Below are 23,167 nucleotides of genomic sequence, written 5' to 3'. Positions count from 1 at the left end.
TCTGCATTGCCATTCCCAGGTAGGATCCTTGCAGCGAGGTGTGTTGTAGGGACTCTGTGGGACACCAGAATTCCAGACCCAACTCTAAGCCAAACGGGTCTTTGTTGTAAAACTCTCCTATCTGTAAAAGCAAAAAGATGAAGTCATGAAGTCAAGTGAATCAAACGTTTAGGTGAGGCGCAGCTCAAAACAATACAGTATAATGTATTGCAATATGCAGTATATCATTATACTAGAGTTGCAACTAACAATTATTTTCTTAGTCGATTAATCTTAATAAACGCTTTCTCTTTCGAGCCATCGAGTAGTGGGTTAGGCCCTAGACCAGGGGTCCGCAACGTGAGGCTCCGGAACCACACACAGTTGTTCAGCCTCCTTGTTGTGGCTACCTTCGCTAATTTTATTTTTTTATTGTTTTATTTTTTTAAAACACCAGAGTGGGGAAATTGTACGTTTTTTGAAAGGAGTTAAAAATATCCAACTGAACGCATCCTGGCTGAGTTCTGACTGGTGATTGGATGAGTGCGAGGAAGGGCAGGGGAAATGGTGTTTGGGTGCCTGCGTTCGTTGAGACATGACAGAGCTGTCTTTCGCCCCTGCGGCAAGCCAACAATAAATATATACCCACCAAAAAGAAACATTTCAGAAGATTTAATTCTGCAGGACAGATTGCTGTTGTTTCTGCAACGATAATGGCTTACATGTGTGCTTGATATGTGGCGAGAAAATAGCAAACAAAAAACATTGAAAGGCATTTTCACAACAAGCACTTGACATTTTCTGAAAAGTAGTCAAAGTAGACCAACATGTGTAACAGCGATTGAGCGTTGAGTCCAGCAGCATCAGCCAGCGAGCTAAACGAAACAGACCATCAATTCATTGTGCTGCGCACTTCTTAAGACGTCAGCTGGTGAGGTTTGACCAACGTATCATAACTCCACCAGTTGCAATCAGTTAAGTGCACACGGCACTTGTGTTTGTTGTAAGCTGTTATATTTTGCAGCTCTATACTGCTTTTCTTTAGTGGGCGAGGGGACAAAATGGCTCTTTTGATAATAAAAGGTTGCCGACCCCTGCCATAGATGGACCAAATCAATATTAACCAAACACAGTGAGTGGTTTGGTCGACAACATGTCAGAAAAGAGGCAAACATGTTGATCACTGTGATGTGTGTGAATATCTTATTTTACCTAGAACACAAAAATAATAGGTCTGCTTTCATTGATGACTAAGGAAATACATTTGTCGCTAAAACAATGATTAACCAAATACCAAAATAGTTGTTGATTAATTGGCTAATTAGTTGGATGATTGCCTACCATAAAATTAGGAACAGCTTCAGATTCTAATGACTAATGTTTATACCTTGAGCTCAGTTTTGATTGACACTTCCACTTTACAATCCATTCAGAATCGTGACTATAATTTGCACAAATGTGTTAATAATGTTTATAGAAATCGTGATCTAACCACACCCAAAATCACTGTTTTTTAAGAAAATAAGACTTTTTCTATACATGTCAGGTTTCCTATGGTTCCTAATCTTCCGACACTTATTGTAAGTATGTTCAGTATATGCAAGTGTGTGTGTGTAGGACTGACAAGCATCATGAGGTGGTCCAAGTCCTTGCGCAAAGACGATGGTGGCTCATTATCCATTTGTAAGGACATATGCACCAAGCGGGCATCCTCATCAGCACGGTTGCGGAGCTGCTTCACCTGTACACAAACACAAAAATGTAGATGAAAACAAACATTGTGTGAGATGAAATAAGTCTCAAATCTTTCACAGCAACATCATTGTAGACAATGGGTGATATCTCACCTTCATTGGCATTAGTGCCAGAAAATCTGTAATGAGTGAGTGAAGGCGGCGAATATAAAACTCTTCCTGGAAGAAACTCTCACAATCGAGCATGCCCTCTTTAAGGAACAGGAAGACATCTCCCAGGACAGCCTGGTCTGCCAGCACTTCATCTGCCTCAGTAAACTCCACCAGGGCTGCCCAGAAAAAGACAAATGAGCAGCTTTAGAAATGCACGTTACTTTCCAAATGTAAGCAGATAAGAGTAAATAAATTAGCTGAGATGAGACTCACCGGCACCCTGTGGCAGCTGGGACAGGACTCTCAGAGAAAGCGCCCAGGTCAGGCGACACACAGCCTGCAGACCTGGAAGCTTCCACGGCTGACTGTCCATTAAACGATTGTGCACTGCCGACACATACTGTCTCTCCGTTAGCAGCGGAAGCGTCTGAAGAAGGTCTAAAATAAAAGACACACACAATGTGAGTTTGTGAGTTTCAAGCGTGAGTTGTTGTTAAACAATTAATGGTTAATTGTTCCTTTTATCAGTGAAGGAAATACTTTAAAATGTCCATCTTTGAAATTCCAAAATGTATGTATAATGTTAGTAAATGTTCTCACCTTCCCTGTCTTCAGTCCCCTGCTCGATGAAACTGACATCCAAACAGTACAGGAGTGCCATGACCACAGCCAGATTCACACTGTCCAGTGAGCCATCAGCTTGAGCCGTTACTGTCTCCAAATACCCAATGAGAGCCAGCGTATCATCTTTAGTCAAAGGTGATTGGCAGGTCCATGCAAACAGGCTGTCCGCAAGGGCCTGACGACATTCTTTGATGAAATCAGAAACCTGGGGAGACAGTGAACGTAACACATGACGTGTGACATCAGTGTCAACCATAACACGCTACTGGCATCACAGCCATCCCAGTGTTTCCTATATGGTCGTCCCTCACTACATAGTGGTTCAAACATTGCTCCCTCACTCTATCCCGGGCATCAGTAACGTTACATTGATGAGAAATGACCTTACATTAAGCCTAGGTCACAACCAGACATACAATTTTTTGCCTGTACAATTGTTGGTGTTCACCAAATGGCCGCATGTTTTTTTTTGTTCGTGGAGGACGTAGTTGTGGTGACCATGAAGGAGTAAGATCAGGCCGTCTCTTATGTCCCTGCAGAGATCCTGTACGCTGCGCACTAGAGTTGAGCAATGTGACATAAACAAAGCCAACAGCAGTGCATAATGTGAGTTATTCTATCTTTTTATCACAGGTCTGTCTTGGACTAAGGATTTTCATACTCAAATCTGATTCATTACATTTAGTCAATAGTCAAATTGTTGGTTTTTTGTTTTGTTTTTAAGAACAAATCTAATGGCGGTCCTGACAAAGAGATCGCATTTGCGTCTTTTTCCACCTCAAAAGAGACAGGCTAAAACACTCAGGTAAACAACTAAGCACGGTGGGTGTGCAACAACAGTACCTTCATTTATTTAAGTGACACAGAAAGCAAGACGAACAAAACCGAAACCAGGGGTCCAGACTAAGCACAGTGCACAGTGGCGACAACTTAAAATTTTAGGAGCGCAAGCAGAAAATTTAGGGGCTTGCAAAGTAAGCATTAACATTTCCCCTCATTTTCACTGTATTATTGATAAATACTATTAACTCCAAGACCACCCTCCTTTCAATGTGTAATTTGATGCCTGTTTTAGAGTAATACGAATACATACTGAAAATCTCTCCTGCTGAAAAAGGACAGTATAAATTGCATGTCCAGGTTTATGATAGCGCAACTTCCAGCACGACTGAAGCTACTTTGATAAAAAGAAAGGAGAGATGAGCTATTTGTGTTTTATGTGACTGCCAACATTTCTGTTGCACTTTTACAAATCACACCTCCACTCTAACAGTGTGCTCATTGTCCTTATGCTGTTTTGTGGTCATTTGTCATTAAATACAAGCATAACGTCTAAATTGAAGAGTTAAAAAAATACTAAGAGTTGAAGCAAATATTGTTAGATATAAATGGCGCACATAACAAGTCACAGATATAACACAAAAATCACGTCTTCTGAATGCTTTATATTTGTACTTTTGTTTATTTTGTCATTTGCATGCTTGAACATGCTTAATTAAGCTAAGAATACATACAATTTGCTTAAGTATGCTTTTTTTTTAACTAATAAAGGCCGTATTCAACCACGAAACAGTGATCATTTAACTAAGTGATTCATTTTTGAAAAACCCGCGATAGAGTGAGGGCGCGACGTTCGAACTGCAATGTACCAAGTGAAAACTGTATTCAGATCCCTCTGGAGACTCTTTCAGTGACGTGCGACAAATCTAGTGACTTTTTCCTGTGTTATTGGGGACTTTTGGAGACTGACATGATAGCATGTAATGCTCTTCTCAACAAGCAGCAGGCGCTGCTCTGGGCCCCTCCCTCCTCTCAAAGCACTCACAGGCAGCTCAGCCTTGTTTTTTTTTTGTTGTTTTTTTTAAACAACAAAATGAAACCGACAGAACACAGTTCCTTCGTAAATTTTTCTAAAAAAAGTAATAAATATACTGCAGCCCTGTGGGAAACACTGCATCCACAACACAAAACACCTACTCCTACCTCCTTTCTGTGCTTTTCATTCCCGAGGCCTCGCTCCTTCTGCAGCCGTTCAAACTCTCGTGTCAGATTTATCTCGTTCACCAAGGTCAAGATGCGTTTCGTCAAACCCTGGCTCATCAGTTCATCAGTAAAATGTGTCGTCAAAGACACAAGCTCTCCACTGAGTGACAAGGGAACACAGCAGGTGAATGACTATTTACAACGCCTGCATATAAATTTCATTGTCAATCACCACAATATATTAGCTTTATGTGCCCGAGTGGTGAAGAAACCCAGAGGATTAAAGCTAGCAGTTACCTTAAATTCAGGGTGAAAGTCTTGCCGTGACGTGACTGGATAAGAGTGCGCAGAGCGTTTGCCACACAAAGCTTGCCATCCCAATAGAGGAGCACTGCCACCAACCCACGTGTCAAACCAGGAAAGTGGGACTGCTGCTGCTCGCCTGGGATTGGGGGGGAAATACAGGTATTCATACACTATTCTATTCAAACATATGCACCATGATCGTTCAATACTGTCATGTACGGTCAAAGATGTTGTTTGACGAGTATGTTGTATTTGTCTTACCCGCGAGCAAGAGCTCCAGAGCTGCCAACTCTCCAACGTCAAACAAGTCACTGAGGATAAAGGCCTCTGAAACGAGCTGCTCCGGAAGAAGTCGTGACCCCTGCTGACCTTGAATAGCGATGCCTTCTGTGCTGGCTTTGCGCACCTTCTCTCTCTGCTCTGCACTCTTTGGCTGTAAATGATGACAGGATATAGAAAGTGCATCAAGTTATCAATATGTAGTAAAAGGCCACAACAGAGAGTGTTTACATCGGCTTACCGGGTTCTTAAAGAGGGACAGAAAGTGCGGCTTGTGTTTTTTCAACTGCAGGTCGAGCAAATGGAAGCTCTCTGGTTGCCTCCTCAACACAGCCCCCTCCACAGTCTTCCATAGCTCCTTCAGAGGCCCCCATAGGCTGGCTCCTAGGTGAGTATAGAAGAATTAAAATGTCTCATCACATAACACATAACATACATGAAAATCACACTAAATAAAATCTTCTTTGAATCTCAAAATTGGCTGACGGCTGCTATGTGGGATTAGTATCATCAGTTCAGCAGCAGCATTTCTAACACAATTATGAAACATTAATGTAGCACGTGCATAGACAATTGATTGGTGTTGAAGTGCAAGAATGTATTCATCTATGTGTATTTGTAGAATGCCTACAGTAGAACGACAAGAGAGGAAAGAAAAGTGTTGCTGCAAAAGAACAAACATCTGCAAGAGTTCGGCACTAGAAATGGAATCAAATACATGCAACTCCATATCCTATTTACTCCAAACAATGTTATATTGGATTAAGCATCATAGGCGCTCTTTTGCATGCGTTTTTCATAGGGCCATTTTCCCCTGTACATTTTATTCAACGGTATAGAAGAATAGCTTGCAAAACCCAGCAAATTTAAAACTGTACAATGCTATTATGTAAACAAGCTCAACAACTTCTACGTTGACATCATGCATGTTCATGCATGTAAATCATCCCTATCGTGGGTCGGTAAATATATTACATAAAAATCAAAAGCTGTTCGTTGTCTGTTTGACACACTTCTCTTTCCAAAGAAGTACACTTGTCTTCGTTGGTAATCGAGCTTCTTTAGCCTAGCAGCTCCAACGTGAACACGGGGCTTACCATGTGGTAATTACTTTTTAAACACGAGCGATGTGGAACTTTAAACTTAAACAAGTGTGTTTACTCGGAAGATATTATTAATTCGTTCCAGCTAGCTATAAATAAGTTAAAAATGATACAATCAGAAAATGTGGTTCATACCCGAATTTACCGCCATCTGTGCCGCCATGACACAATCCGAAGAGCGTGTGGTGGGTCTTTCTCCCCTGCCGGAGTGTAATTAAAAATATTTACGCTTTCATTAACATATTCAATGAGTTTTCGCCATTTTTAATCCGAAATTTTAAATAAATGTGAATATAGGGCCGTCAAATGCGCTCTCTCGTGAACCGATTACGACAGTATGTCTAATTCTATCAGGCAGGGTCCTAAACGCCTCTTCTACTGGAAATGTACTTGTATAGCTTTTATGTATATTTAATGTGTTATGGATTTAAATACTACTTCTTAAAATTGCATTGTGTTGTATTTATCATTTATATGTATCTTTTAAACGACGAAACGCTTGCTTTCTACCAAGAAACCGTAATACTACAAGCGGAACTATATTTGTTACCTCCTATGTCTACCCGTACTGTTTTGGCGTAACACCAGAGATCCATGCTGTGACAGCTGTAGGAAGCGGTCACCACCGAAAGTAAAGCAAATTGTATGAATGTTAACATGTCTTAGCATTCTTTGATAATTCATATATAATATTAAACATTAATCAAACAATGGCGCGGGTTGTGAAAATATTTCGGACTTTGCGAAATCATTGGAAGAAGTCTGCATTTGCTGTTTGCGTCCTATCTTACGGAGGCCACTGGCTTTATGGTAAACACTGGTGAGTACCAACAACATTTGGATCAGTAACAACCTACTGATCTGTCTTGGGTTCATTCACTTATCTTTTTAGTGACAATATTCTGAGGAGAGAGGCCTGCCTAGAGGCTAGGGTAAGTAACCAATGTACTAATGAAAGACGCTTTCACAATGCACGAACCAAATTAAAAATAAGCCGACGTGACTTAAATGTATTTTCAGGAATTTGGACGTCAGCTAATTGCGCCTCAAGAGCGCCTAAAGAAAGCTACTGTGATCCTGAACCCAGCAGCTTGTAATGGGTAAGGAATATTTATATGTATGGCTTGAATGTGTAATTCATGATTTCACCTCCACAGGAAAGCCAACAGTTTGTTTGAAAAGAATGCTGCCCCTATTTTACATCTGGCTGGCTTCGAGGTTACAGTGGTGAAGGTATGATATTTTGTATATAATCCAAATGTGTATTTCCGGGTTCCCTGCGAAAAGCGGGTACCTACTGTGTACTGGTAGGCAAAGTATGCGTCCTTGTGGAAAGTATGATGTAACAGTGTTTATTTCTCAATAGACAGACTATGAAGGTCAAGCCAAAAAACTGATGGATCTCCTGGAGCACACAGACATGTTGATTGTCGCTGGAGGGGATGGCACTTTGCAGGAAGTGGTCACAGGTTTACTACGGCGATCTGATCGGGTATGTTTACTCGAACAGTGTCGTCGTTTACAAGCTGCTGTGTGTCTTTCTGCGTTATAGATACATGTTTTATGTGGACAGGACACGTTCAGTCACACGCCAATTGGATTCATTCCGCTGGGCTCCCAAAATTCCCTGAGTGTCGGCCTTCACATCCTCAGTGACAACAAGGTCAAGTGAGTATTGTACTTGTCCAGTGTTCAATGGTGTCTTGCAGCAATGCGCAGTGAGCAAAGTTGGGATGACAGCTTTCTGAATATTTTTTTTTCTTGCACAGGGACATTACGTCAGCGACGCTGTCCATCCTAAAGGGAGAGACCGTGCCTCTGGATGTACTGCAGATCAAAGTGAGAAACCGGTTGCCTCTTTCGTTCATTTACTCTAACGAGACAGCCTACCGTCCGTGTTTAGACAGGAGTTAGGACGTTCAAGTGCATGTGTTTGTGTTCTCAGGGGGAGACAGAGAAGCCCGTCTTTGCACTGATGGGACTGCGATGGGGTGCTTTTAGAGACGTGTCTGCAACTATTAGCAAGTAAGATTTTGCATTATGGTCTTTTTTTTTTTGTCTTTTAAATAACATCGCTCCTAACCATGACAGTATATATTTTTGCATAGATATTGGTACCTTGGACCACTGAAGACAAACGCTGCTCATTGGTTTCAAACCTTTCGGGTAATATTCTGAATATTTTTTCCACCTCTGTTTACATGTGAAGTAATGATGTAATTGTTGAATTTGCATAATAGGCCCGTCGCTTCTTTTTGTCGTTTTTTTTCTATGTCACAAACAAGACGGAGCTGCCTGTAATTGCTTTTAGATGGGCGGGGAGAAGAGCGATACACGCTTTCATGTCAGAGACGAAAAAATACTTCACTTTTAGCTACAGTTGTCCCTTGTTTATTGCAGTTAATTGCTTCCGGACCCCACCGTGATAGGTGAATTTCCGCAAAGTAGGATTCAATATTCATAAATGGAATGTTTCCGGAGTTATGGCATAGAAAACCTGTTTGCAATCTTTTAAATACGTTTTTTTTAAACTTTATTAGAGCCCGCTAGACATGAAATAACACCCCTATAGTCACATTTACATTTGTATTACTCCATATAGTAGACATAATCAGAGAAAATAAGACCTATTTGACATAAATAAGATAAGATAGACTCACAGGTTAGCAGTTCCGTGTTTTTTTTTTTTTTTTCTGGGCAGCGTACATACTGCAGTGGCTGGGTGTCTCACCAGTGTGTTGTAATGGTGGTTTTAAATGGCTTTACACCAGTATTACTCAACATGGTAGACATAAGAGTAAATCAGTTATTAAATAAAACTCCTGCTTGTGTGTCACAGTAAATGTGTTCCCTGGAGGACCTTAGTTACGGGTGGACAGGAAGTGATGTTGGAGGTTCAGACTTGAGTTTTAGCATGTCGTGTGTTATGTAGCCCAATAGTAGCCTGTGTTATTATTATTATTATTATTATTATTGTGCCTGTTGTGAGATCATTTAAACCTGCAATAAAAACCTGTCTGGCGATCACAATTGACACCTAGTGGCCAATGTAGAATATTACATTCACAATGACATTGCTTCTTCTGCCTTGTGTTTGTAGTTTAGTTCATTGAGTTAGTTCATTTAACCATTTTTATTCTTGAAAATGCTTCATTATGGCAAGAATAAGTACAATGTGGTAAAATATGCATAAAAAAAACAATAAAATTCAACAACAAAACAGAGATCATTTTATTGATTTTTGTAAAACCACGAAAGAGTAAGGGCACCTTGTTTGAACCGCGACGTAGCGAGGGACGACTGTAAAAGGAGTCGGTTTACTCGTCAAGTTGGCAACACCGATCCCTCCTGGTCCGTCTACTTATTCTCTGGCAGGTGCGTTGTAATGTCTTTACTAGCAAGGGCGAACAGGTAGCGCTGAATGCATTTGTGGCGGTCCACGTTTGAAATTAATCTACAGGAAGCACTGCAAGCAACGGCTATATTCAGTTTCGATTTTGGTTATGTCGACAACTGGTTGTCTAACCGACCAGTCCTGGGTGCACCCTGGCCGAAAGTCGGCTGGGATAGGCTTCAGCTCACCTGCTCTGAACGGGATAGGCGAATGAATGAATGTCTATTTATTCAGAAATGTTCAATAATATCAGTACCAAAAGACTACAGTAGTAGTGATATGTTTTCAAGTCGTGTTTCGACTGTGCACTGATCTAAAACCTCCTAGGAGTGGCCTTTATTCCGTGAAGTCACAGTGAACTACTTGGCGCCCACCCTGCGGCCCCCTGACCTGTCCCCGCATAAGCCCCCCAGACCCAATCTGCTCCGTCGCATCATCCGCCGGCTGAAAAACTACTGGAACCCGCCCCTTGAAGGTATTGTGTATCCACAAATGTGCCAACTCGTGCTTAATACAACAACGTGTGTGTTCAGAGGCTCCAAAAGCGGAAGAACCAGAGCAGTGGAAGGAACAGAAGCTGTCTTCAGTCGAGCTGTTTATTCAAACGCACAACAAAAACCCTCTTGAGCGCGTGAGTATAACATCGCATACTTACAGTAGTTATTCCACGCTGACGCTTCAAATTGTTTATTTTGATGTGAACTTGCAGCGAATCAACGATTCCATGATGATCTGCACAGAGTCTGCCAACTTGACTGTGGGAGAATTCATCACCGTCGGGTTGGTTGAGTTGTTTACGTTGAGCGCAGGTGATAAAGATGTAACAATAAATAACTCCTCACAGAAACAAAAAACATCAGGACCCAACAATGCTGACGGAAAACGCCACTAAACTAGAGGCCAGTGCTTGCCGGCTGCAGCTGCTCGAGGTCAGAGGGCACTGGAATGAGCAATGATGTTCATGTGACAACACGCAAGGTCACGCTGGCCCGTGTCGCATAAGGTTCACCTTTGTGTTGCCACCCTGCAGGGCGCCAGCGGCTTCTACAGCATCGACAATGAGGACTACGAAGCCATGCCTGTGGAGATAAGACTGTTGCCACGGAAACTGCACTTTTTCATGAGCGCAGAGCGCAGACGCCAGCTTCTGTCACAGATGCAATGAAGAAAGAAAAACAACACGACACCCGAGTGGAGACAAAAATAACACAAGAACACCTCCTTTGCTAGCCTGTTTTTTTTTTTTTTTTTTTACAAATTAACCATAAACTAATACAATCCTATATTATGTGAAAGTTATAAAATGGTTAATTGCTTCATGTTGTTCCATTTTTCTATGAGAAATACCAAGATTTTGTCTGTACTCACTGTCTCAATAGGTTTTTTTAAAATGTTTTGTTGGGTGCTTTCATATAAATAATCTGTCATTAATTATCCAGTAATCCCTTCTTAATCCGGTCGACCAGGCCCGACCGCGGTAAGTGAATTTCCGTGAAGTAGGATTCAATATTTATCAACGGAATATTTTTGTATTTAGGGGATAGAAAAACTGTTGACTTTCTAAATATGATTTTTAACATTAGAGGCCTTTGGACATGAAATAACACCCCTATAGTCACCTGTACACTCATATTACCCAATATAGTAGATATAAGCAGAGAAAATAAGACATTAATAAGACTCATGATCATGTGTGTTTCGATAAATGTCTTCCGGACGTGTGGCCAAGAAGGGACGTCGGGGATTCAGAGTTGAGTTTCAGCTGGAGTAGAGCCAAAACAATAGCCCGTGTTATGATGACTAATTATGTTATTCTTGTGCCTGTTGTGAGATAAATACAGTCATTATAAAATAAACCTTTGTCGTTGGTGACAAAACACACAGACTGAATCAATGTTTTATTGTCTTCCAAAGGCAGTACAGTGAAATTAACAGTTGCTCATGCTTTAGTGCAGAAGTGTCCAAACTATTCTCCACCGAGGGCCACATAGTGAAAAATGAAAGGATGCAAGGGCCACTTTGATATTTTGTAAAGCAACACACGTAGATATGCTATGTAAGTTATATATATATTTCAAGAAAAAAAATTGCATCTTTGTGCTTTAGGTGAAAAAGCCTAATAGTATGAAATGTCTCCAATTTTTGCTGTTTTTTTTAATTTTTCAAATATTTCAACTTTCTCCTTAAATGTTCTTCTCGTATTATGACTTTATTCCAATAATAACTCCCCCCCCTCCCCCAACCCAATTTTCCCAAAACGACAACTTTATTTTGTATCTCATGTTACACCTTTAATTTTTCTTGAATATTTCATCTCATATTACGAGTTTATTCTTGTAAAAATTATCTTTTTTCTCGTTCCAACGCAACGCTTTTCTCTTAATAGTTTGACATTGACATTACTACTACCGGTAATTTGTTTTTTTTTAATTTTGCAACCATTTCAACTTTCTTTTTGTGGCATTATTATTCCTCATAATATTACGATGTTATTCTCGTAAAATTTTCCCGAGATTACAATTTTTTGTGTTTTAATATTCTTCATTCTTGTACAATGACTGCTGATTTTTTGGTTTTTCCTGTTATATATTTTTCGTGTTTCTGTGAATATTAAGAACTCTTACACATTAGTTACAGTGACAACTGATCATTGATCGACTTTGCACTAAAGAGTAGAAAATGCACACTTACTTGCATGCGTGCATACTTTCGCTGTCTTGGACATTCAGAGTGACTTGCTGTACAAACAATTGTTTCTAATGCTCATACGCATCAGTGAATAACCCCACAAAGAGTTTAGCACATGTATTAGTGTGTATTTACACCTCCAACGCCAATCATGGAGGTTTGATAGAGTGTCTGTTGAAAAGCAAGGCAACAGATTAATCCCATGTGTTAAGAACATCGTTTGACAAACACATTTCACATTTCCTTAAGCCCCCCCCTAAAAATAATGTAAAAACATGTTTTTAGACATTTTTCTTCTTTTAAATACAATATAAATTGCACTTACTGTATATTAAAAACAATTGAGGAAGCATGGGGGTGGAACCACAATACAGGCTGTTGGACGTCTTTCCTCTTTTATATTATCACCGTCCTTGGTGTTCCAACATGGAACAAAATCATCGTCCAAACTGGCAATGTGATGGACGAACACCTCCCGTTTGCCAGCAGAGTTCCAACACACACTTGGTCGCACTCCAGACTTCATTGGATTCCCTCAATGAGACGGCGATGAAAAGAGAGAAGCAGGGAGAGTCTTTTTTTTGTGTCTGTGAATTCCAATAAGGAAGGTTAAAGCTTCTCCCACAACAAAGTTGACAAAGAGAACTTTGTCGCACAGAAAGAGGATCTCCTTGGCGTTCCCTCAAAAAGATCTGAGAAAATGAAGCTGACGGACCAGCTTTAGTAAACGTATTAACAGCCACAACAGCACACAAAAACACAACCAGGCTCACAGAGAAGAAGTGAACAGCGCACACAAGCGCGCCGCTTACACCAGGGGTGTCCAAAGTGCAGGCCGGGGGCTATTTGTGGGCGGCGGCACATTCAGACAACAAAATTTAACAAGAAAATAAAAATCAATAGCAAAAATGGAAAAATCTGCAGTAATTTTACAAGAAGAAAGTGCAAATATTAAGAGAAAAACGTAATCTAACAAGAAAAGGTCGTAATTTTACGAGAATAAAGTCATAATATTATGAGAAAAAAAATAAATTATTAGCATAAAGTTGACATATTAAAGACAAAATATGTTTGCTTTTTTTTAAGTCGTAATATTGTGAGAAACAAACCAAAAAATTTAAATGGTCATGTTAGGTTGGGGAAAAATGCATAGAATATTATGGAAATAAAGTCATCTTACGAGAATTACATTTACCAGATGAAAGTTAAAATAGTTGGGGGGGAAAAACAGAAATGGAAAAAAAAAACAGCTGCAATTTTACAATAATAAAGTCGTAATATTATGAGAAAAAAAGTCATAATTTATTCGACAAAATATGTTTGTTTGTTTTTTTTAAGTCGTAATATTGTGAGAAGCAAAGCAAAAAATTAAAATGGTCATGTTTGGAAAATTAGGTTGGGGAAAAATGTCTAGAAAATTATGGGAATAAAGTCATATTATAAGAATAACATTTACCAGATGAAAGTGAAAATAGCAGAAATGGGAAAAATTGCTGTAATTTTACGAGGATAAAGTGCTAATATTAAGAGAAAAGTGGCCATTTAATGAGAATAATCTCGTAATATTATGGGAGAAAATAATGTTGAAATATTTTATTATGTCATACTATGACAAACAAAACAAAATAAAAAGTTGTCTTTTTTGGAAAATGAGGTTTGGGACAAAGTGAGAACATCTTGGGAATCTTCTTGTAATAATATTACAAGAAGAAAATGTACACATTTAGAAAATAAAAAAACGCAAAAATGTGAGAGTTCATCCTACTAATATGCTTTTTGACCTATATCACAAAGCTGAGATGCAGTTTTTTTTCTTGAAATGCATATAACCTCTTAGTATATCTACAAAATATCCTTTCATTTTTCACCATGTGGCCCTCTGTGGAAAAGGTTTGGACACCCCTGGCTGACAGTCCTAGACGGGGGCACACTAGAAGCCAGTTTCTGCACCTCAAGGGGTCCGAAATGGAGTATGAATGACAACAGAAGCTGAAAATGTGCCGCTGGTTGATGCATGGCAGCGTATAACGTAAACAGGACATATCTGCAGTAGCGGTGCAGTCGTTCACACAGCTGAAGGCAGACATTTTTGCGGACTCTGAGGTAACCGTTTGTACATTTTCCAGGGCCAGAAATATGCATGTGTTTCTAAGGTGAAGCGTCAAGGCTACAAAAGCAGTGGCACCTTTGACAACAAGTGACAAGGTGTTAAGGTGTTGTACCCGTAAAGATGCAATGAAGCACTTCTTGCTTTTTTTTTTTTTAGTGCGGTGGCATGGTGCAGGTGCAGCATTCATGATAACATTGCGTGGAGTGCAAACACATTACATTCATCCACACCTCAAATCAATGACAAAAAAAGCGCCCACTTAATTCATGTTCAAGGTGCAAAAACAGGGGTGTCCAAACTTTTTCCAGCGAGGGCCGCATACTGAAAAATGAACGAAACACATGTAGATTTGCTCAGAAGTTATACTTTATATACGGTATTTCAAGAAAAAAGTGCATCTCAGCTTTGTGATACAGGTGAAAAAGACTTATTAGTATCAACTTCTGTCTTTGCTCTTTTTTCCCCCCATTTTGGCTGTTTTTCTTTTAATTTTCCACATACTTTATTGCCATAGTTTGACTTTATTACCATAATGTTATAACTTTTTCCCCCCAACCCAATTTCCCAGAAATTACATTTTCACTTTGTTTCTCATATTAGAACTTTTAAAAAATAACGCTATTTTTCTTTCATATTTCAACACCATGCTACTAAAATAAATTCTTTCCTTATATTACAAGCTTATTTTTGAAATGATTTTTTTCTTTTAAGATTTTGACTTTATGCTATTTTTTTCCCCATTTCTGCTGTAGTTTGTTTCTCCAAATGTTGCTATTTTTCGTCTTTCTTCTTCTAAATGTTATTCTCGTAAGTATGACTTTATTCCAGTAATATATTGAATTTATTCATGTAACATAACTTTTTCAGCAACCTCATTTTTCAAAAATTGCAATTTTAGTTGTTGTTTTGTTTGTTTCTGTCAATATTACAACCTTTAGAAAAAAGAAAAAGAAAAACTTTTTTGTTGAACATTTCAACTTTATGCTACTAAAATGACATTTTTCCTCATAATATTATGATGTTATTCTGGTAAAGTTTTCTAATTCGATTAATTCGACTAATTTTTTTAAATTCTTACAGTTCTTTTTTCCCCATTTCTACTTGTTTTTTTCTCTCTCAACTTTCTTCTCTCGTAATTATGACTTTATTCCCACAGTAGTTTTATTTTATTCTCATAACATTAGAACTTTTTCTGAAACCTTATTTTCCAAAAATGTCAACTTTATTCATTGTTTTGTTTTTGTTTTTTTAAGTATTTTTTCCTTTCATATTTCAACTTTATGCTACTAAAATGTTATTCTGGTCAATTTTCTTGTCTTCTCTTTCTTCTTGTAAAATTACTGCTGACTTTTGCAATTTTTCCTTTTTTTTATTTTTAGTTTTGTTGTTAAATTCTATTCTTAGAATATGCTGCGGGCCGCAAATGGCGCCGGGGCCGCACTTTGGACACCTCTGTGCTAACAGTAATATATAAAAGGCTGATTACAGACACAGACTTCTATTGCTTTTTTTTTTTTTTTTTTTAAAGGCAAAAAGAGTGGTCAAGCCTTTGACAGATGTCCATGAATCAGCCCTACTCCGACCACACATTCAGTGTAGAAGACAAAACATAAGGTAGACACGCTCAAACAAAAAGAGTGCAGTGATAAGACGGCTAAAAGAGCACAGAGCACCGCCAAAGCAGCGGCATCAGCCCAGAGTGAGTCCATAGTCAAAGGACCAACACGCATAAAAAAAATACAAAAAAAAGGAGAGAAAATCAGGCAAGGGTCAGGGTGAAAGTAGTGTCTCAATGTGCGTGTGAGAACCTTCAAGTCACCACAATCCGTTATCATCCCCATTTTCCAAGGCTAGTGGCAGCAGAGGTTGTCTATGACCAGGGTGACGTCGACACCGTACACCTCCAGCAGCTCTGCCAGGAAGAAGCGATCGCCCTGGGGGTCCAGCCCCATGGCCCTCACGTGCTCAGCAGTCAGCATGGGGTCAGCGCTGCCCGCAACCTCTGACAGGATGTGAAAGATGCGGTTATTAAGTTCCATGAAGAACCTGGTGAGAGGAATAGAGATGAGATATTATACACAGGCGATATCGCGACCGCTTAGGACTGGGACGAACATGACAGGGACTCACACAATAAAAAGGTCCTCCTCATTGGACGTGCAGTCTCCATCCACCTCTTGAGAGTACAGCAACATTTGCCTAGGAACAGTGATTGGCTGTTGGAGTTAAAGTGTCCAAAGTGCGGCCTACAGGTCATTTTTCCCCCCAAATTACAAGAACATTAAAAAAAACAGCAAACATGGGGAAAAACAAGCAAATAAGGAAAAAACTGAAATGTTAATCTAATAATAATAATAATAATAATAATAATAATAATAATAATAATAATAATAATAATAATAATAATAATAATACACGTTGCCACCTATAACACAAAGCTGCGACGTAGACTGTCAGTAAACTGATGTGTATCAGTGCTGACCTTCATTCATCGGTACAGCGTCATTTGTAAGCGCTTTGAAAGTGGAAGTAAACCGGCAATAAACATGTCACACCACCGTCTTATTGGCGGGAAAAAGCTTGTCATGTTTGTTTGGGGGGGGGGGGCAACCCAACAATGTCGTCACGTTGAAGGTAAATAACTTAACTTATACACTTTATACTTGCATTCTCAGTTACAAAATGCATGTTAGACGTTTTTACACAACAAAAAAAACTCTGACTTGATTTTAGGTGTGACACTAATGAGAAAATAACTGCCTAGTCACACATGTGAGGCTGGACTGAGAAAAAGAAAACATAAAAGGTAAACACAAAAGTACGTAACACTAAAACCTCGAAAAGGGCTAAACAAGAAAACTACAACAAAAATCACAGCAAAAATGATCATAGAGCGTTAGCTTCAATCGTATACAACAGGGGGTGTCCAAAGTGGGGCCCAATTTATTTCTTTAATAAATTGGGCATATTATAAACCAAAAATAATAAATAAAAAAACTAACTGAACACAAAAATAACTGAAATAAAATTAATAGCACCAATAAAAATACAATGTTTTCCATATATTTATTTATTTGTGGCGGTCTGTCACAAATACGTATATATGGACCGCTACCTTCCTGGTGGGTACATATTGTCTATGTAATACTAAATTTAGTTCGAATGTGAGCGAGAATAATTGTTTCTCTATGTGCGCCCTGCGATTGGCTGGCGACCAGTCCAGGGTGTACCCTGCTTCTCACCCAAAGTCAGGTGGAACAGGCTCCAACGGCATAGAAAATGGATGGATGGGTGGAAATAATAACGCATTACAGAAAAAGTGGTCATTTTAGACCACTTTACACTGATCATATAACCGTGCATATACCACTGCACGAAATGAAACAGACACGTAAGCCAATAACTTCATGTTCTGTTGTTAAATGAGGTTTCAAAACATAAAATAACGCTGCACGTTTGTTATGACCCAAACCAAAAAGCTCCTTTTTTACCCACTCACAGTTTCTGAAAATCTCCACTCTGGCCTGGTAAGCAGCAACAACAACTCGTGCACTTTCGAGGATTTCAGTTATTTTTGTTTTGTTCTCCCTAAATAAAGGCTTAGCTACAATGCAGTGACAGAAGGTCGACATTAGGAAGTTTCCTCACTTTGCATGCACAACCGGCAGTGAAGAAATAGCAGGAAAAAAAAGCATGAAGGTTGCTGTCAACATAGTCATTTATTGTATACTATTATAAAGTATCTCATTTGATCTTTTTATTTGGGAATATTGGTCTCACAGAGATCACGAACAAAACCCCAACTCACTCTCATTATTTCAGTGCACCAACTTCAGTTCACGTTGTTTAATGAGCCCTATCGCTTTACATGTGATGCTTCTATTACAGTGTCGAGTACCTCTGCTCACTCAGCTTCCTGTACCGCTCCTTATCTGCAGCGTTCAGTCGCAGCAGCGGCAGCAAGTGGCTCCTGTGCGTTTTCACATTTTGGTTATCGACGTAAAGGTCGTACAGCTCCTTCTTCTCCTCAAAAATCTTCTCCGTGGTGCCTGGGAACATATGCACACATGCTGGTATCAGACTTCCAGCAGACCTTTCTATACTAAATAAATAGTCATTATAAGTAAAGCTGCACTCACAGGCCACATATGACAGCTCTGTTTGCAGGGCAGTGATGTCAGCTATGTTTATGTAAAAGAAAGGTCGTAATTCTGGCACAGACGCTCCAATGGTGGGTAAAGACACATTGGCCAGGCTGCAACAGCAGTACACTGAGGGAGAGGAAGAGAAGATTACACAGATTAAAATAGCACACTCCCGAATAAGAACATTTGGAACATCCAAACTCTATTGTTAATTCTGTCAATGAGGCAGGGAGGAAGCCCATATTTCCAAAATTGATATCCCTTTACATAAAATGTTGTAGTTATTGTTGTAGTTGTGTATCAAATCGTTTACATCCCTACTTATTATAAATAAAAATTTATTTCTAGCTGCAATTAAGTGTGATTAATTATGAGTTAACTATGGACAAAATGTGATTAATCGTATTGTATTGTATTGTATGTACTTTATTTATCCCACAGCGGGGAAATTTACTTGTTACAGCAGCAAGACAAGTAAAGAGAACAGTGTAAAGAAAGCATAGTGTCTACAACATGGTTCAGGTGGTGCAGGTGTTGTAGAGCCTGACAGCAAATCACAAAGAAATATTTGAATTGATTGACAATTGATTATTGTAAAGCACTTTGGGAGCCCGTGGGCTATTGTAAAGCGCTATATAAATAAACTTTGATTGATTGATTGATTGATTGACAGCCCTACATGTAATATAACAGGATGTTATATTATAAGTGAAACATATGCATTTAAAATAACACAAAAAAAGAATTCTTTCTAAAGAAATAAATACATCAAATGTACTGTAGTTGTCAATGCAGTCTACTGTGGCTTATCATGCAACTCAAGTCACAACACAATAAATATTTTCTGAGTAAAAAAAAAAAAAAAAACAAAGCAAAATTGTAAATTTATGCAATCAAGTGGCTCAAGAAAGTCACAACATAAATACTTTTTTAAAAAGTCATACTGTTACGTTATTTCATAGTGGTGAATGTGCGACACTGTGGTTTCAACACAACGAAGCCCCGTGCCACATGCACATGTTGAAATGCCCACAGCGTCCATAAAAACTACATGCACATGCGTCACAACCAGTTATGGAAATTAGACAATGACATCATGATTGCGGTACAAAACCCAAACAAGCTTCTCACCTCGATAGCAGACCACACCGACAGGCGGCGGCGAGAAGATGAGGAGGCGTTTCCTCAGCAGCGCGAACTTCCACAGCACCATTATGTGCTCCCCAAAAAACTGGATGAACTGGGACATGCAGCCAGCTGGGTGAGTGATCTGCAGTGAGCAAAAGGCAACAGATATGTTCGTTTGTGGACACACTATACAACATACGGAGTGTCAAGGTCTGTGTTGATAATGACCTTCATTTCCGGGTGCATACAGCGGTTGATCGTGGTCACACTCAAGGTAGGGCAAGCGTTGACCAGGCCGTTTCCTGTTGGTGGGAGGATGGCCTTCTTGTCTTCATAGAAGGCCTCCAGCGGAGAATACTGACCCGGATTCTTCAACTGGAGCCTATAGAGTCATGGCAGAGGTGATGAAAGCATACCAAAATAGGCAACAACAACCACAGTAATAAACACATCGGTAAACAAATACCTCTCTGATTGTGTCAATCAAAACTGAGTATTATTATCTTTGGAAAGTTTTGATACAGGCTTTGTATTGGCTCTCATGAGCTTGTCTAAATTGTCTGTGTTGACCAGCAATTCTCAACAGTAATAATGAAAAACATCATTTTCTACATCGCTAAGCTAACTTCAGCGTAAATGGTAAAATTAATAGATTTTAGTTCCACCGATGAGAGAGTCTCAGGTGACATAAAATGCTGCAAAATATTCTCAGAAAATTCGGTTTTCAAGGAGGAGGAGGAGGCCCCAACCGTATTACAGTATATTCACTCGGGGGAAGCGCACTGTGCCACCCTTTCAACAACTCTGGTGTAAACAAATCTTGCAGAAAAAAATATCCCAAGTGATTCTAATTCCCGATGGTGAATTGCACACACGAAATTTACAATTGGCAATTTCATACCAGGCTTATGCGCCCAAACTGCCTTATGTTTGCTAATGATACAGGCAGAAGAGTCTTGAACTTGCTTTATTATGCTTGCCTTCATCTTATGTATGTATGTATGTACTTTATTTATCCCACAGCGGGGAAATTTACTTGTTACAGCAGCAAGCAAGCAAGATACGCAAGTAAAGAGTACAGTGTAAAGAATGCATAGTGACTACAACATGGTTCAGGTGGTGCAGGTGTTGTAGAGCCTGACAGCGGTCGGTATGAAGGACCTGCGGAACCTCTACTTCTTACACCGTGGGCGTAACAGTCTGCTGGTGAAGGAGCTGCTAAGGGAACCCACAGTGTCATGTAGCGGGTGAGAGGTGTTGTCCATGATGGATGTCAGCTTAGCCAACATCCTTCTCTCCCCCACTTCTTCCACGAAGTCCAGAGGACCGTCCAGGACAGAGCTCGCTCTCCTGATCAGCCTATTGATCCTGCTCCTGTCCCTGTCCGTGCTGCCCCCTCTCCAGCAGCCCACAGCATAGAAGATGGCTGAGGCCACCACAGAGTCATAAAAGGTCTGTAAAAGAGTCCTGCACACACCAAAGGACCTCAGTCTCCTCAGCAGGTGTAGGCGACTCTGGCCCTTCTTGTAGAGGGCATGGGTGTTGACGGACCAGTCCAGTTTGTTGTTAAGGTGAACACCCAGGAATTTGTAGCTGTCTACCAACTCTATGTCAGCTCCCTGGATGTTCACCGGTGTAAAGTGAGATGTTTTCCTCTGGAAGTTAATGATCATCTCCTTTGTCTTGCTGGTGTTGAGTTGCAGCTGGTTAAGCTCACTCCAGCTGACAAAGTCCCTGATGACCGTCCTGTATTCCAGATCATTCCCCTCTGAAACACAACCAACGATGGCTGTGTCATCGGAGAACTTCTGGATGTGACACTGTGTGGAGTTGTGTGTGAAGTCCGAGGTGTAGAGGGTGAAGAGGAAAGGGGAGAGCACCATACCCTGAGGGGCACCTGTGCTGCAGAGTACCATGTCAGACACACAGTGACGGAGCCTCACATACTGTGGTCTGTTGGTGAGGTAGTCTATAACCCATACAGTCAGGTGTTGGTCTACTCCCACACTCTCCATCTTCACTCTGAGTAGTGACGGCTGGATGGTGTTGAAGGCACTGGAGAAGTCAAAAAACATGACCCTCACAGCGCTCCCGCTGTCCTCCAGATGTAGCAGTGATCTGTGCAGCAGGTAGATCACTGCGTCGTCCACTCCGATCCGAGGCCGGTAAGCAAACTGCAGGGGGTCCAGCTGACTGCCCACCAGGGGTCGCAGGTGCTGCAGGATAATCCTCTCCATGGTCTTCATCAGGTGAGAGGTCAAGGCAACAGGCCTGAAGTGGTTAGGCTCCTTGGGACGCGGTGTCTTTGGGATCGGGACCACACAGGAGGTCTTCCACAGGGCCGGGACTTTTATTTATTTATATATTTATTATTCTGTCATATCATTTTATTATTTATTTATTATTACCACACTGATTATTATATGGAATAATATTACATGGAACACAGGAAGTGAATAATATGTACTGCACAAGATGTGGAACGGATGGGGGGTAGGATTAAACAAGCTTTGCTTCTTCCTACTCCTTTTGGACATGTGTAACTGTGAAACGATGGTTCATGAGATGTATTCTAGTGTGACCTGCGTGCATGTTCAAATCAAATTAAACCAAACCGAGTCATAGTTCACAATTTGCAACACATACAAAGAGGCACTAGAGCGATAGTATACACATGCAATTATTTTGGCTCTTAATGGGTCATACTGCGTTTGTATTTTAGTTCATGTGACCATTTTTATGCTTGAAAATGCTTAATTTGGGCCAAAAAATACATACAATTTGCTTCTTTTTAAAAAAAAAAAAAATAATAGGCCATAGTCAACCACAAAACGGCAATCATTAATTAACAATTTTTTTTAAAACTACGATGAAAAGAGTGAGTGGAACCGCGATGTAGCGAGGGAGGACCGTAAATCCTTTTCATGTCTGGTGTTTCTTTGCTGTCAACCCATTACTAGTCTGCTGAAGAAAAAAAATGGTGTTACTGGTAAAACAAACGAGCATTGTTATGGAAGCCCGTTTCCGCCACTGAAAGAAAAAAAAAATATCCCAGTGGTAAGTCATACTTATGAAATAAAAAGTTGAAATTATGAGATAAAAAGTCAAAATTACAAGATAAAAACGTATAATTATGAGATAAAAAGTCCTAAATATTTGACTCTCATAATTAGGACATTTTATCTCGTAATTTTTATTTTTTTAAAGCTCCTAATTATGACTTTCTTATCTCATAATTATGACTTTTTGTCTCCTAATTTCGACTTTTTCCTCTCAGGGTTAGTATTTTCCTTTCTCAAAATTATGACTCTTTATCGAGTAATTTCAACTTTTTATCTCATAATTATGACTTTCCTTTCTCATAACTATGGCTTTTTATCTTGTAATTTCGACGTTTTGTGTCATAACTATGACTTACCATTGGGTTTTTTTTTTTTTCCAGCGGCAGAAACGGGCTTCTTCCGTACATTGTAGTTGGTGCATAAGCCCTGTTTGTAATCGCCACAGTGACTGAGTCACGTGTTTATACATATTTGATTACACTTTAATGTTTTGTACGGACAGTGAAGCAGAAAACCAGA

At 39.8% G+C, this 23,167-nt stretch overlaps 3 protein-coding genes across 6 annotated transcripts in view; 1 reads left to right on the top strand and 2 right to left on the bottom strand.

Moving 5' to 3' along the window:
• Window positions 1-6,460, bottom strand: part of nup205 (nucleoporin 205) — a 19,278-nt gene extending 12,818 nt beyond the window's left edge. For 3 of the 4 annotated variants that reach the window (XM_054777879.1, XM_054777880.1, XM_054777883.1), the window contains exons 1-10: window positions 6,257-6,460; window positions 5,260-5,402; window positions 5,001-5,172; window positions 4,731-4,875; window positions 4,434-4,593; window positions 2,427-2,655; window positions 2,100-2,264; window positions 1,827-2,002; window positions 1,604-1,720; window positions 1-121 (exon numbers count right to left, since the gene is read on the bottom strand). The exon at window positions 1-121 is cut by the window's left edge and continues 17 nt beyond it. In XM_054777879.1, coding sequence (XP_054633854.1) covers window positions 1-121; window positions 1,604-1,720; window positions 1,827-2,002; window positions 2,100-2,264; window positions 2,427-2,655; window positions 4,434-4,593; window positions 4,731-4,875; window positions 5,001-5,172; window positions 5,260-5,402; window positions 6,257-6,284 — 1,456 coding nt within the window. In that variant the 5' untranslated portion in view covers window positions 6,285-6,460. The remainder of the gene's footprint in view (window positions 122-1,603; window positions 1,721-1,826; window positions 2,003-2,099; window positions 2,265-2,426; window positions 2,656-4,433; window positions 4,594-4,730; window positions 4,876-5,000; window positions 5,173-5,259; window positions 5,403-6,256) is intronic. The other variant, XM_054777882.1, reaches the window with a different exon arrangement.
• A 245-nt stretch (window positions 6,461-6,705) lies between these two features.
• On the top strand, window positions 6,706-10,773 carry agk (acylglycerol kinase). The gene is made up of 14 exons (XM_054775623.1): window positions 6,706-6,941; window positions 7,014-7,053; window positions 7,142-7,221; window positions 7,279-7,354; window positions 7,488-7,613; window positions 7,695-7,789; window positions 7,891-7,960; window positions 8,067-8,146; window positions 8,230-8,287; window positions 9,843-9,990; window positions 10,049-10,146; window positions 10,225-10,295; window positions 10,360-10,444; window positions 10,546-10,773. The coding sequence occupies exons 1-14, from the start codon at window positions 6,832-6,834 to the stop codon at window positions 10,678-10,680; spliced, it is 1,272 nt and encodes a 423-aa protein (XP_054631598.1). The 5' UTR covers window positions 6,706-6,831; the 3' UTR covers window positions 10,681-10,773.
• The window catches only part of dennd11 (DENN domain containing 11), a 15,496-nt gene continuing 2,279 nt past the window's right edge, over window positions 9,951-23,167 (bottom strand). The window contains exons 4-9 of the mRNA XM_054775622.1: window positions 19,815-19,968; window positions 19,590-19,728; window positions 18,453-18,584; window positions 18,212-18,362; window positions 16,444-16,512; window positions 9,951-16,359 (exon numbers count right to left, since the gene is read on the bottom strand). Coding sequence (XP_054631597.1) covers window positions 16,164-16,359; window positions 16,444-16,512; window positions 18,212-18,362; window positions 18,453-18,584; window positions 19,590-19,728; window positions 19,815-19,968 — 841 coding nt within the window. The 3' untranslated portion in view covers window positions 9,951-16,163. The remainder of the gene's footprint in view (window positions 16,360-16,443; window positions 16,513-18,211; window positions 18,363-18,452; window positions 18,585-19,589; window positions 19,729-19,814; window positions 19,969-23,167) is intronic.

This window comes from Dunckerocampus dactyliophorus, chromosome 5 (assembly GCF_027744805.1).
Source record: "Dunckerocampus dactyliophorus isolate RoL2022-P2 chromosome 5, RoL_Ddac_1.1, whole genome shotgun sequence".
In the NCBI taxonomy this organism is placed as follows: Eukaryota; Metazoa; Chordata; class Actinopteri; order Syngnathiformes; family Syngnathidae; genus Dunckerocampus; species Dunckerocampus dactyliophorus.
This window is presented reverse-complemented; position numbering and strand designations above follow the sequence as displayed.